This window comes from Mastigoproctus giganteus, chromosome 2, assembly GCF_048544385.1.
Source record: "Mastigoproctus giganteus isolate SK-2022 chromosome 2, ASM4854438v1, whole genome shotgun sequence".
Taxonomy (NCBI): domain Eukaryota; kingdom Metazoa; phylum Arthropoda; class Arachnida; order Uropygi; family Thelyphonidae; genus Mastigoproctus; species Mastigoproctus giganteus.
The window spans coordinates 130,557,719-130,570,758 of record NC_143576.1 but is presented as its reverse complement, the minus strand read 5'-3'; the positions used below and the strand labels follow the sequence as shown (position 1 = coordinate 130,570,758).

Sequence of the window (13,040 nt, the reverse complement as noted above, 5' to 3'; positions counted from 1 at the left end):
GGACAATAGAACTGAACATGTCTGGTATTTATTAATAAAAGTGTCACTGCTTTGGCATGTGCAATCTGGTAATCATTTGAGTAAAGTATGCTCTTGTGCAATTCCTGTAAAAGAGAATTGTTCCCACAAGATCCTTCCTCATACACACATGGATTTATTTCTACCTCTTATCTATCATACAAATAAGAGACAGGAATAAATTCTTTGAATAGTGTATGTTCAAAGCTGCCTTTGAATACACTGTTTACATTACATTTTGGCTGTAAACCTAAAGCACAAACCTTGTAACCTGTGTTTCCTTTGTGATTATTCCAAACCAAGAAACAAATTTCAGGAGAACAAGTTGGAATTTGTAAGAGAGTATAATGAGCCTTAGTGGGCCTCTTTCTCCTTCTCAGTGACTTGCTTATTTTGAATTCTTCCTGTGGAGATGACATTTTCTGAACATGACTACATTAAGAAGTGTTTTTTATATTATTATTTTCAATAAGGAATCCTAAAGAAGCTTTCACAGCATAGAAGGTTGCACATGTTGATGGTAACTGTTCTTGGAGAAAGAAGTATCTGTGGTAAAATTAGTAAGGCATGACATAGGTGAAATGAGTGTTTCTTTTTGAATGTGATGCAAAATTAGTATGGCATGCTTTGTCTTGACTACTGGAGACTAGGATTTATAAAAGCAGAAAAAATAAATAAATAAAATAAAACAGTAAATTTAATATTATCTAAAGTATTCATAAGTGCTATGTATAATGTTTAGTACTGTACAAAACATTGAAGTTATTTATTAATTTATTTTTTGTTAATTCAATTTATAGTTAGCTCTCACCCATCCTTCCTACAGAGAAAATTTTGGCACTAATCCAGACCATGCACGAAACTCATTAACGAACTGTGGTATTCGGCAGCCAGAATATGGTGATAGGCGTATTCATTATCTAAATACCCGAAAGCGTGGTATGTACTCATTTATTGAAATTATCAAATCAATCACTACTTTTAGAAATTTTTGTATTTTTTGCTTGTTCAAAATTGGCAAATTTATTTAAATTCTATAGTTTTGTAATTCTAATTAAAATTAAGTTGATAACAGCTTTTTATCTTATTTAAATTTTCTTTATGAGATAGTTTATGGGTATTGGGATCATTGGTGTGATCCCAATTACATAAATGTATGACTATCTATCTGTGTTAAATTTATGTACTGCTAAAATTCACCATTTTGTATTATTTTTAGGGAAAATGGCCATTCACCATTTTATTTTATACAGTTAAACTCAGGAATTTGGACTGATAGGAAAAAGGTGTAGTTAAAATTATAGAATATAATTATATATAATTACTTTCAAATCATAATTCATAAAAACAAGGACATTTATTTACAGTCCAGTAAATATGTTTAAGTTAAATTAGATGGACTGTAAATAAATCATCCAATTTTCTTTTGAACCTTTTGAACCTTTGAACCTTTTGTAAAGGTTCAAAAGATTCAAATCAAAGAGAACACAAATAATTTGATTTTTTATGAACATTAAGCTTTAATTAATGTGTCAAATGTTGATAACGAAAATTTAATCTGTTGTATACAGTCCTTTCCAAATCATATTCTATCCCTTGAGCCTTGCACAATCTTTCCAGGGCCGGATTGATTGACAAGTCTTTCATCATATCGTATCTGGGCAGAATTGCAGACACTGTCAAATTCAACCCTAATTCTCGGCTTTTGTTCAACAGTGACCTGTACTTGTTAAGTAATTCTGCCAGTCTCCTACTCTTAATATCATTAGTGCCAACGTGTACAACTATATCACCTTTTGTGCCCTTAAAAGTTGATATCCGCTCTACAACGTCATCAACCTTTGCCCCTGGCAGACATACCCTGGTCCTGTTCCACCTATCCTTTTTACAAAGCATGTTTCCCATTTCCCTGACAATAGAGTCACCAACAACTACTAGTTCCTGTGGGACCAGCGTATTCTGCCTTGGGGGTTGCCGCTGTGTTGCGTGATGACCAAGTGTAAGCTCTGGCATTGATGTGGGCAGCTGAGAGCCTGATGGGCCCCTCAATTTAGATCTTTCGAGGGCATCCACCCTGTCCTTCAAACTCTCATATAGGCCCATCACAACGCTGAGTTGTCGCCTGATTTTCTTACATCGCGTGCACACACAAAGACATCCCCATAGCAATATCATGTTCCGTTCCAGAGAGTTCGGCAAACATTTCAGAAGTTGCAAATTTTTTTAGGCTGCGATGCGTTGGAGAATCGCCCCCCCCCCAGTTCTCCCCCGAGTCACAGCACTCCTGCCACTTTGTGCCCGTTGCTTTGCTGCTCTAGTTTGGGGCATGATACTTTAAATTAATAAGATCAATAAATTAAATTAATTAAATGTCAATACTACGCTATCTAATAGAAACAGTGAAGCATATTACTCTATATAATTATACATTAGAGCTACCTAGCTATCTCAATTAAAAATTTGAATTCCCTACCACTATATACAAAATCAATGACTGCACGATTTGAATAAAATAACGGTTTTACCTATATTAAGTAGTAATCCACAAAAACTCTTTATATAAATTAAAATAAAAATAACCAGCGTAACTATAACTATAAGACTACGTATTAAGTACAATATAAAATAACAATTATGTAAATAAAAAGGCAAACACTTATCGTTTTTTCGAAGCCTATAACTCACAGCTGTAATTTTTAAAGAGAGTCAGCGCCCTCTCTAATATACAATATACGGTGTCATCTTAAGTTCCCCAAATTATATCCATTCGCTGCTATTCTGCAGCACATTTTGACACTCTTCATCTCTGATTCCATCACAATCAAAACTTTTTCTAATCACTTACTATTAAGTGCATGGAAAAAATGTTACCATGTTAGAATGAAGTAGAGCAGAGTGCTATTGTACTCTAATTCTGCTTTATTCCAACTTTCAGCCCAGTTGCAAATAACAATTTTTATGAAATAATTTATAATCTTCACCATTATCCTTTCTCCTTCTGCATTCCACTCACTGTCAGAATTACAAAAAAAAAAAAAAATCCAGATACTCAATATTTCCTTCAAGGGCTGTAATACTGGAGGTAAGAAAATTCACTTGATATTGCATTCATTTCATAATAAAATTTTAGTAGCAGGCTGTGAGATACATTGTCTAACAGTAACAATGCCTTAATGTTTTTATTTCTATTTAATTTTTCCTTTTGAATGATTGTACTTCTGTTCTGATGCTATTACTTGTGCTACAGCATAATGTCACAATAAATTGATGTTAGTTGATTGATTCTTTTGAAAAGTGGTTATATCTAGAGTAGGAAATCTGCAGACTTATTTAACAAGTACAGATCAATTCTGAAAAAACTTGCAAGTTATGGTTAAATTAGAAGGTGTCTGCAGTTCTGCCCAGACACAATAGGATGGATTATTATGATTAGAGCCTTTTCAAACAGTTCGGCCCTGGAGAGACTGTGTAAGGGGTAGAATTTTTCTGTGTGGTCTGTGCTTGTTAACGGGGGGTGGGGGGAGAGAGAGAGAGAGAGAGAGAGAGAGAGAGAGAGAGATAGAGAGAGAGAGAGACTGCTTCTACAGGGATTGGATACAATTAAATAGAAAAGGTGCAAGAATATTTGTTGATGCTATCGAGGGAGTGTTAAGTGGGTCAGAAAACTGCTGGCTTGGTGGGGGGGGGAATTCCCAGACTAACAGATCAAAAGTAGCCAAAGGCAGGGGTGAAAGTGATTCTTGCATTACATCTATTGGAATGAGCAACAGCTTTGAAAGCAAGTTGCTGAGGGTTTCAAGAACTACTGGGTGAAGTAGCATGTGGTGGGATGAAACGGTATTCCATATACTGATTTGATCTTCTTTCTAGTGCTTTCTCTGCCACAAAAATTGAATTGTGGATCTCCATTCTGCACTATGAAAGCCCCCTCAGATAACTATAATTACACTTAATAGGCTTGCACTTTTAAGATGCAAGGTGGTTATTTTAACTGCCACAATGCATGATTTGGGCAGGTATAGAGATTTTGAATATTACTGGAGGCTTGATTGAAAATGGCAGCCAATTACAACATAGCACAGCACTGCACTTTGGCATATCAGTTAACAGGAATAAGTCTTAGCCAATTCTATGTACTGATGCTGAAGCAGTTGGTCATCTTCTGGCATTTATATAAGGTGTTTCAAAAATGATGGTCAATAATTTCCATGCTTGTCCTAATCGTGCATTGTGGTAGTTAAAATAACCACCTTGCATCTTAAAAGTGCAAGCCTCTAAGTGTAATTATGGTTATCTGAGGGGCTTCCATAGTGCAGAATGGAGATCCACAATTCAATTTTTGTGGCAGAGAAAGAACTAGAAAGAAGATCAGATCAGTATATGGAATACCGTTTCATCCCACCACATGCTACTTCACCCAGTAATTCTTGAAACCCTCAGCAACTTGCTTTGAAGGTGAAAAGTACAAACTAAAATAAGCAAAAAAGTCCCAGTGAACATCGGGCCGCAAATGAACTGTTTTCGAAATAATGCACATTTTCTGTTAAGATCTGCCACTGACTATGGGAGCACTAGTTTAGCAAAAAGCTGTGAAGCTTTTGCTAAGGGTGGTTTTATTAAGCATAAGATAATACATTTTTAATTTTTGGTTTCAACACCACAAGATTTTACAGATGTTACATGTTACAGGATGTTCTTTCTAACACCCTTTACTCAACGTCAGGTGTTATGCTTCTGGGCCTACCTGCTCATACTCCATGTGCAAAGCGCACATGTTCTCTAAGGTGTTGATCTACCCTGATGAATGTGTGCCCATTGAGCTGCCTTCAGCTTGCAAATGCTTCTTGGTACAAACGTGCAGCCTCAAGTGCACTGCCGTTGGCTTTACCATAAATGAAGTGTATGTCTGCATACTTTTCGTTGCTGTAACCTCTTTCCATGTTGACTATCCTTTGACAAGTACTAGTGTACCTGCTATGTCACAGAGCATTGAGAGAGGGGGAAACGGAGAGAATAAGCATAACCTAACCTAAACAAACAAGTCAGTGGTGGAGCCCAACTAGAAATGTGCAATATCTCTAAAACAATTTACTTAAGGACCCATGTTTACTAGGCTTTTTTTGCATATTGTAGTCTGTACAGTTCACCTTTAAATTATTGACTATCACTTTTGAAACATACATGAATATGAATGTTTGAAACATACATGAATATGTAAGTATATGAATGTGCTTTAAACATATTAAACATAATGCAGCAGAGACATGGATTCCAACAAAGAAAGACAAAAAGAGACTTGAGGCCTTCGAGATGTGGTGCTGGCACCGGATGGAAAAAGCTAAATGGACTGAAAAAGTGTCAAATGGGGAAGTATTAAGATGTCCAAGAACAAAGGAAAATTTTAGCTAGAATAAGATCAACTAGACTGAAATGGGTTGGCCGTGTGATTCGACATTGTGGTTTACTTCTGGATACAATAAATGGGACTCTGGAGGGAAAACGCCCTAGGGGCAGACCAAAAAAAGACCTTCATCAGGACATTGCTGGATGAAGCAGGACTTTAATTTTGAGGAACTAAAACATATGGCACAGGAGAGACAAAGATGGTGACAGCTCATCAGAAGGCCGACTGGGCTAGCCGGATGGATAAAGTGCCTGCCTGGCAACCCAAAGGTCGCGGATTCGAATCCCGCCTCAGGCTTGGATCAAAGTACTGCAAAAACCTTGGGAGGTGCATTATGGCCACAGAAGCCGATGCGCCAACAACTACCAAAAAAAAAAAAAAAAGCTCATCAGAAGAACTGACCAGTCACAAGACTGAATTACTGATGATGATGATGCTTTAAACTAGCTAGTCTGGAAAACTAGCTAATATAACATATGTTGAAAGACACCAAATGCTTCACTATCAATGTAATAGAAAATTGGTCAGGTCTTATTCCAGATGACTGATATTCCAGTGGACTGTGATGTAATTTGGTGCTACCTTCAACTCCAATGACAGAGATAACTGTAGTTCAGGATAATCAATCTTGTGCACTGGCAGCATAAGCTGCCAATGGTCTGCAAACCTGTCAGGCCAGACAAACAAAACCCAATGACTAATCCCCTCTGGAACCTAATTATATCTTTCTCTTTACCATCTTATATTTTGTATACATCTGTAGAACAAGGAATTCTGTGTTTCTCAAACAGATATGCCTATCTGCAAAATGGCATAATCCTCTGCTCCCATTTTACCTATAACATTGAAATGCATCTTGTAATTGAAGTTTCGGAATATGTGCAATGACTTCTTTTTGAAAATTCTCATCATTTTATTATTTGTAAAATAATAAGAGAAGTTTACCTCAATATAGTACGTAGAACACTTCTGTATGATACTCTCCAGAAATTAAAACGGAAAAATCGAAAAACTTACATTAGAGTAACAAATAATTAAAAATCAATTTAACACAATTAAAAATAAGATAATTAATTAAAAGAATTTAATGAAAAAAATTGCAAAACGATTTTGGTGTTACCTTCAGCAACTCTGATGACCGAGATTGTTGTTGTTGTTATTTGGATTTTAGGAGCATTAGCAACTAAGGCCATATTGCTCCGGGGATATGCGGTGGTCATGGGCTCAAACCCCGGTCTAATCAAGAAGCGTGTGCTACACACTGCTGCTCCTGGCTACGGAGGCACCGATGACCAAGATAACCATAGTTCAGGATAATCAACCTTGTGCACTGGCACAAGGTTGATTGGCACCTCCGTAGCCAGGTGGGCAGGAGCAGCAGTGCATAGCACATGCTTCTTGATTAGACCGGGGTTCGAGCCCGTGAGCCACCAAATACGGAGGATGTGGAAAGGTCAGGGAATGACCACCGCATATCCCCGGAGCAATATGGCCTTAGTTGCTAATGTTCCTAAAAACCAAATAACAACAACATGGTTGATTAACAAATCAAAAAATTATTTATTAAAAAAAAAAAAAAAAAAAGTTTGAGATCAAATTTTTTTCGTTAAATTCTTTTAATTAATTTTCTTATTTTTAATTGCGTTAAATTGAGTTTTAATTAAATTTTAAATTATTTGTTACTGTAATGTAAGTTTTTCGATTTTTTCGTTTAAATTTCTGGAGAGTATCATACGGAAGTGTTCTATGTACTATACTTCTCTTATTATTTTACAAATATTGATATCAACGTAGAACGAATTGAGCATTACAGCTCTGGTTCATACTATCCATTTTATTATTTGAAATCAAAAAACAGAGAAATGAAATATGGTCTCCACAAAAAAAAAAAAAAAAAAAATCACATTTATTCCTTTGATGTATACTAAAAAAACTTAAGTTTATTGACATCATCATCATCAGCCATTTTCAATCCACTGCAGGATGAAGGCCTCTTCAGCAACTTTCCAGTTCCTTCTGTTTTGAGAGGCGCCTCTGTAGCCAGGTGGGAAGGAGTAGCAGTGCATAGCACACGCTTCTTGATTAGACTGGGGTTCGAGCCCGTCACCACCAAATACGGAGGATGCGGAAAGGTTAGGGAATGACTACCGCATATCTCGGAGCAATATGGCCTTAGTTGCTAATGCTCTTAAAAAAAAAAAAAAAACCTTTGTTTTGAGCTGTGGCTATCCATTTACTACCCACAAACTCATGAATTTCATCTATCCATCTCCGCTTTTGTCTTCCAGGTTTTCTTCTAGCTCCTCTTGGATACCATTCTGTTATTTTCTTAGTCTATCTGTCATCATGTATTCGAGCTACGTGTCCTGCCCAAGACCATTTTAGTTCTTTAGTTTTGATAAGAATGTCCTTTACTTGAGTTTGCTGCCTAATCCATGTGTTTCTCTTCTTATCTAACAGTCTGATTCCCAATATAATTTGTTCCATTCTTCGCTGTGTAGTTCTCAGCTTCTCTTCCATTCTTTTGGTGAGTGCCCAAGTTTCACTACCATAACTCATGGTGGGAAGTATACATTGGTTCATTATTTTACTTTTCAGACAAATTGGGATATTGCTCCTCAGTATGTGACTATATTTCCTGAATGCTATCCATCCAAAATTTATTCTTCTCTTGACTTCCAGCCATTTATCATTATTACAGCTAATAACTTGTTCCAGATAAGTGTATGACTCCACCTTTTCAATTAATGCTCCTTCAGTCATTATTTCCCTTTCTGTGGCATACTTGTTCATCATTACTTTTGTTTTAGCCATATTCATCTTTAGTCCAAAATCCTTACTAACCATGCATAACTGATTAAGATTTTCCTGCAATTCTTTGGGATCGTGGCTTATGACCACAATGTCATCTGCAAATCGTAAATGGTTTAGGTACTCTCCATTCACATTGACTCCTTTCTGCGACAGGTCTAATCTTCGGAAAGCTTCCTCAAGGGCAGCAGTAAACAGCTTCGGAGATATTGTGTCTCCTTGTCGAACTCCTTTCTCAATTTTAAATTTCCTACTGTCTTTGTCTAGTCTAATAAAGGATGTAGCACTCTCATATATTTTCTTCAAAATCATAATATATGGGGTATCTATGCCTTGTCTTTCCAGTGCCTGAAACATTGCCTTATGCTGTATGGAGTCAAATGCCTCTTCATAATCCACAAATGCCAGGCATAATGGTGTTTTATATTCATTTGCTTTCTCCATTAGCTGTGATATTACGTGAAGGTGATCCATAGTTGAGAATCCTATCCTAAAGCCAGCTTGCTCTTTCAGTTGATTCTCATCAAGTATTCTTTCTAATCTGTTATGACCGTTGTGAACAACTTGTAGATGTGGGATAACAAGCTAATTGGTCTATAATTTCCAATTTCTGATTTATCTCCTTTCTTATGCAGCAAAACTATGATTGCTTTATTCCACTCCTTAGGCATCACACCTTTTCTAATGCACTTTGTGAAGAGCCTTGCCAGTTTTTGTGTTATGTCTCTTTCTCCCAATTTTAACAACTCTACAGTAACTTCATCTTCCCCCGGGCTTTCTGATTCTTCATTTTCTTCAATGCATGTTCTACCTCATCAGGAAGAATATCGGGTATGTTGTATGTGTTGCTACTTTGCAATCCATCTTCCCCACTGCTGGCATCATTCCCCTGCTCCTTGTATAATTCTCTATAGTAGTCTTCTGCTATTTGAATTATGCCTTCTCTGCTGTTTATAAGTACACCATCGCTATTCTTCTATTTCAGTATCATTTGTCTTTCTGTAGCATTAGCATTAGTAGAGGCATTTGATGCAAGAAAGCAAGCTTATGCAGCATCAGCCAAAAAAATTAAAGTAAAATAAATAAATAAAAAATAACCACTTCCACTTCACCCCTCTGTTCGTTCGAAATACCTGTCCAGCCGAGCCTTAAACTTATTTAGGCTATCAACTTCCATGACAAGGGATGGAAGTCTGTTCCACCTACCAACCACCCGCTGGCTAAAGGCAAATTTCCGCACATCTATCCTACATCTGTCTTTCCTCAATTTGAATTTACGCCCTCTCAGGTGATTATTCTGAGCAAGAGGAAGAATCCCATCAGCATTGAGCATGCTCAAACCATTCAAGGCTTTGTACACCTCTATCAGATCACCTCGCTGCTGCCTAGTCTCCAGACACTGTAATTCGCAAAACTTAAGCCTTTCTTCGTAAGAGCACCACTTTGTTCCATTCACTAATCTTGTTGCCTTTCTCTGTACTCGTTCCAGCAGCTCTACAACCTTCTTGAAATGAAGTCTCCAGGCCTGTATACAGTATTCTAGGTGTGGCCTGACCATTGCCTTATACAAGGGAATAATCACCTCCTTATCCCTGCTAGAAAAATTCCTATATATCATTGACAATACACCATGAGCTACTCTTGCAGCCCGTCTGCACTGCTCAGAGAACTTCATATCTGCCTGCACAACCACCCCCAGGTCCCTTTCATTCTCTACCACTGTCAGTGTAGTACCACAGAGTTGATACGTTGCTCTGGGGTTGCTGTTTCCCATATGTAGTACTTTACATTTGTCAATGTTAAACTTCATTTGCCACCTCTCAGCCCATCTACTCAACCTTTCCAGATCCTGTTGCAGCAGCATATTGTCAGTAGTGTCCTTGACAACCCTGCCAACCTTCGTATCGTCTGCAAACTTGGACATTAAGCTTGATATACCATCATCAATATCATTTATAAATACAGAAAACAATAAAGGACCCAACACTGAACCCTGAGGGACTCCACTAATAACATTAGTCCACGATGAGCAGTGTCCATTGATTACCACTCTCTGTCTTCTCCCCCTCAACCACCCCTTTATCCATAGCAGCAATTTGCCTCCAATGCCACACTGCTCCAATTTGTGCAGCCGTCTTCCATGTGCAACAGTATCAAAAGCCTTTCTAAGATCCAAGTATATAATATCAAAGTTATTCCCTGCATCCAGTTCTTTTGTGACTGCATCATAGTATCCAATCAAATTGGTCAGGCAAGACTTCCCCTTAACAAAACCATGCTGTGTCTGAGCTATAACTGAAGTCTTGTGTAGATGATCCTGCAGTGCTTCTTTAACCAGTGCCTCCATTAATTTTCCGGGAACAGAAGTTAAACTCGCAGGTCTATAATTACTTGTGTCAGCCTTTGATCCTCCTTTGTGAATTGGGGTCACATTTGCACATCTCCAGTCCATGGGTACCTCCCCTGAGTCCAAGGAAGCTCTCATAATTATGGCTAAGGGTTTGCTTACTTCCATTGCTGCCTCCTTAAATATAACTGGATAGATTCCATCCACCGCAGGTGCCTTTCTTGTGTTGATCTTCAACAATTTCTCCTCCACTTTACTCTCAGTTATTACAAGATTCTCTAGCTTACTGCCAGAGTTGAATACACCTCTGGCATTCCCCTCGCTGAATAACTCCTCATGTATGAATGTCGATGCAAAATATTCATTTAGTTTGTTAGCTACCTGAGCAGGATCATCAACAGTTGACCCATCGATATCAATTGGACCAATCTGATTCATCCCCTTCCTTCTAGAGTTTACATAAGTAAAGAACTCTTTGCTGTTTTTCTTCTCATCCTTTGCCAAGGATTTCTCGTAATCTGCCTTCCCTGCCTAACCTCCTTCGTAACTTGGTTACAGATCAACTTGTATCTATCATAGGCTTCTGTGTCACGTGTTAATTTGTATGTATTCCATTCATTTTTCTTCTCTGCCATATGCCTCATTAGTTCATCTGACATTCATTTAGGCCTAAGCCTTGAACAATATTTCTTAGCTGGTATGTAAAGCCTAGTAGCTTCCAAGATAAGTTCTTTGAATGCTTCCCATTTTGAATTTGCTGTTGGTAACATCATCAGTTGATCCCACTGTATAGAATTTAAATACTGTCTCAGTCCACCGTAGTCGCCTTTACGAAAGCAATACCCCTTCCCTTTACCCCTAATGGTAATTACCTCTTTGAGTAAATCCCACTTCAGAACACTGTGATCACTGCCACCTAGTGGTTCATTTATCTGCAGATTCTTAATGCATGAAGAATCACTACTGATAATCAAATCAAGAGTATTACTCCCTCTAGTTGCCTCCCAAACATGCTGATGTAGAAAACAATCATCCAATAAATCCACAAAAGCCTTGCTAGTGTGTGAGTGACCAGCCCCCAAATTCCAGTCAATATCTGGGAAATTAAAATCCCCTATAATAAGACTCTCTGATTTACTGGCCCACTCTATTTCTCTGTACAGTTTCTTATTATACTCATCAGAGTCATTAGGCCTATAGCACACTCCTACTCTTAATTTTGATATCCCAATGCTTATGTCACACCAAACTGACTCAACACTGCACTGGCCAGTGATGTCGACTGGCTTCACTTCCTTGGATTTTATGTGTTTCTTAACTAATAGCATAACCCCTCCTCCCTTCCTATCCTGTCTATCCTTTCTGTAGACATTGTACTCCTCAAATTCCAGTTCTGCATTCCTTATATCTGTGTGACACCACGTCTCTGAAATCCCAACAATATCTGCCTTTGATGTTTTGAGCAATACCTCAAATTCATCAAATTTATTTACTAGACTCCTAGCATTGGTGTACATGCAAGTATACATGCACCTGCTCTTCCTCTTAGCCACCCTAACACAACCCATGTGTTTACTTGTACCCCAATGATTCCCAGCAGTCTCTGAAATATCCTGCATCTTATTTTCCAGGCTGCTGCTCATTCCAATAGAAGCAGTGCAAGAATCACTTTCTCCTCTGCCAGTGGCTACTGTTAATCTATTAGTCCTTGTATCCCCCCAATCTAGCAGTTTTCCGACCCTCCTAACACTGCCTCGATAGCATCAGCAAACATTCTTGCACCCTTTCTATTTAAGTGTATCCCATCCCTGTAGAAGCAGTCTCTCCTGTTAACAAGTACAGACCAGGCTGAAAAAAATTCTACCCCTTGAGCTCTGCACAATCTTTCCAGAGCCGAATTGATCGACACAGCTCTCATCATACACTCCCTCCTATCGTGTCTGGGCAGAATTGCAGACACTTTCAAATTCAACCCTAATTCAAGGCTTTTTTTTCATCAGTGACCTGTACTTGTTAAGTAATTCCGCCGGTCTCCTACCCTTGTTCTACTCTTCTTAATGCTTGTTCTACTTTTCTTGTGTTAAATCTTCTTATGTCATCTCTGAGTCTCTTTCTAATGGCTTTGCATAACTCAGTATAACTCAGAAAGTTGTAATATTCCTCGTCGATATCTTGGTCCTGAGCACTCTGCAGAAGCCTCAAACTTGTTAAGTTCCAGCACATACTGCTTTTTCTCCTCTTCTGTTATCTCAAAGACCTTTGTATTATTTACTCGAGTCAGTTTTTTCCTTTCCTACATCTATATCAAGTGTACATCTTACCATTCTGTGATCACTTCCAACATTTACCTTATTCAGGACGGTAACATCATTCACAATATATCTTCTGTTAGTGAGGATGAAGTCGATTTCATTAGTAGTTAATCCCTTTGGACTCTTCCATGTCCACTTTCTGTTCACC

The 13,040-nt window shown here is 38.0% G+C and overlaps 1 protein-coding gene across 2 annotated transcripts in view; it reads left to right on the top strand.

The window, feature by feature from the left end:
- The window catches only part of drosha (ribonuclease 3 drosha), a 357,699-nt gene that overhangs the window by 201,140 nt on the left and 143,519 nt on the right, over positions 1-13,040 (top strand). For both annotated transcript variants that reach the window (XM_090389541.1, XM_090389540.1), the window contains exon 14: positions 819-957. In XM_090389541.1, coding sequence (XP_090245667.1) covers positions 819-957 — 139 coding nt within the window. The remainder of the gene's footprint in view (positions 1-818; positions 958-13,040) is intronic.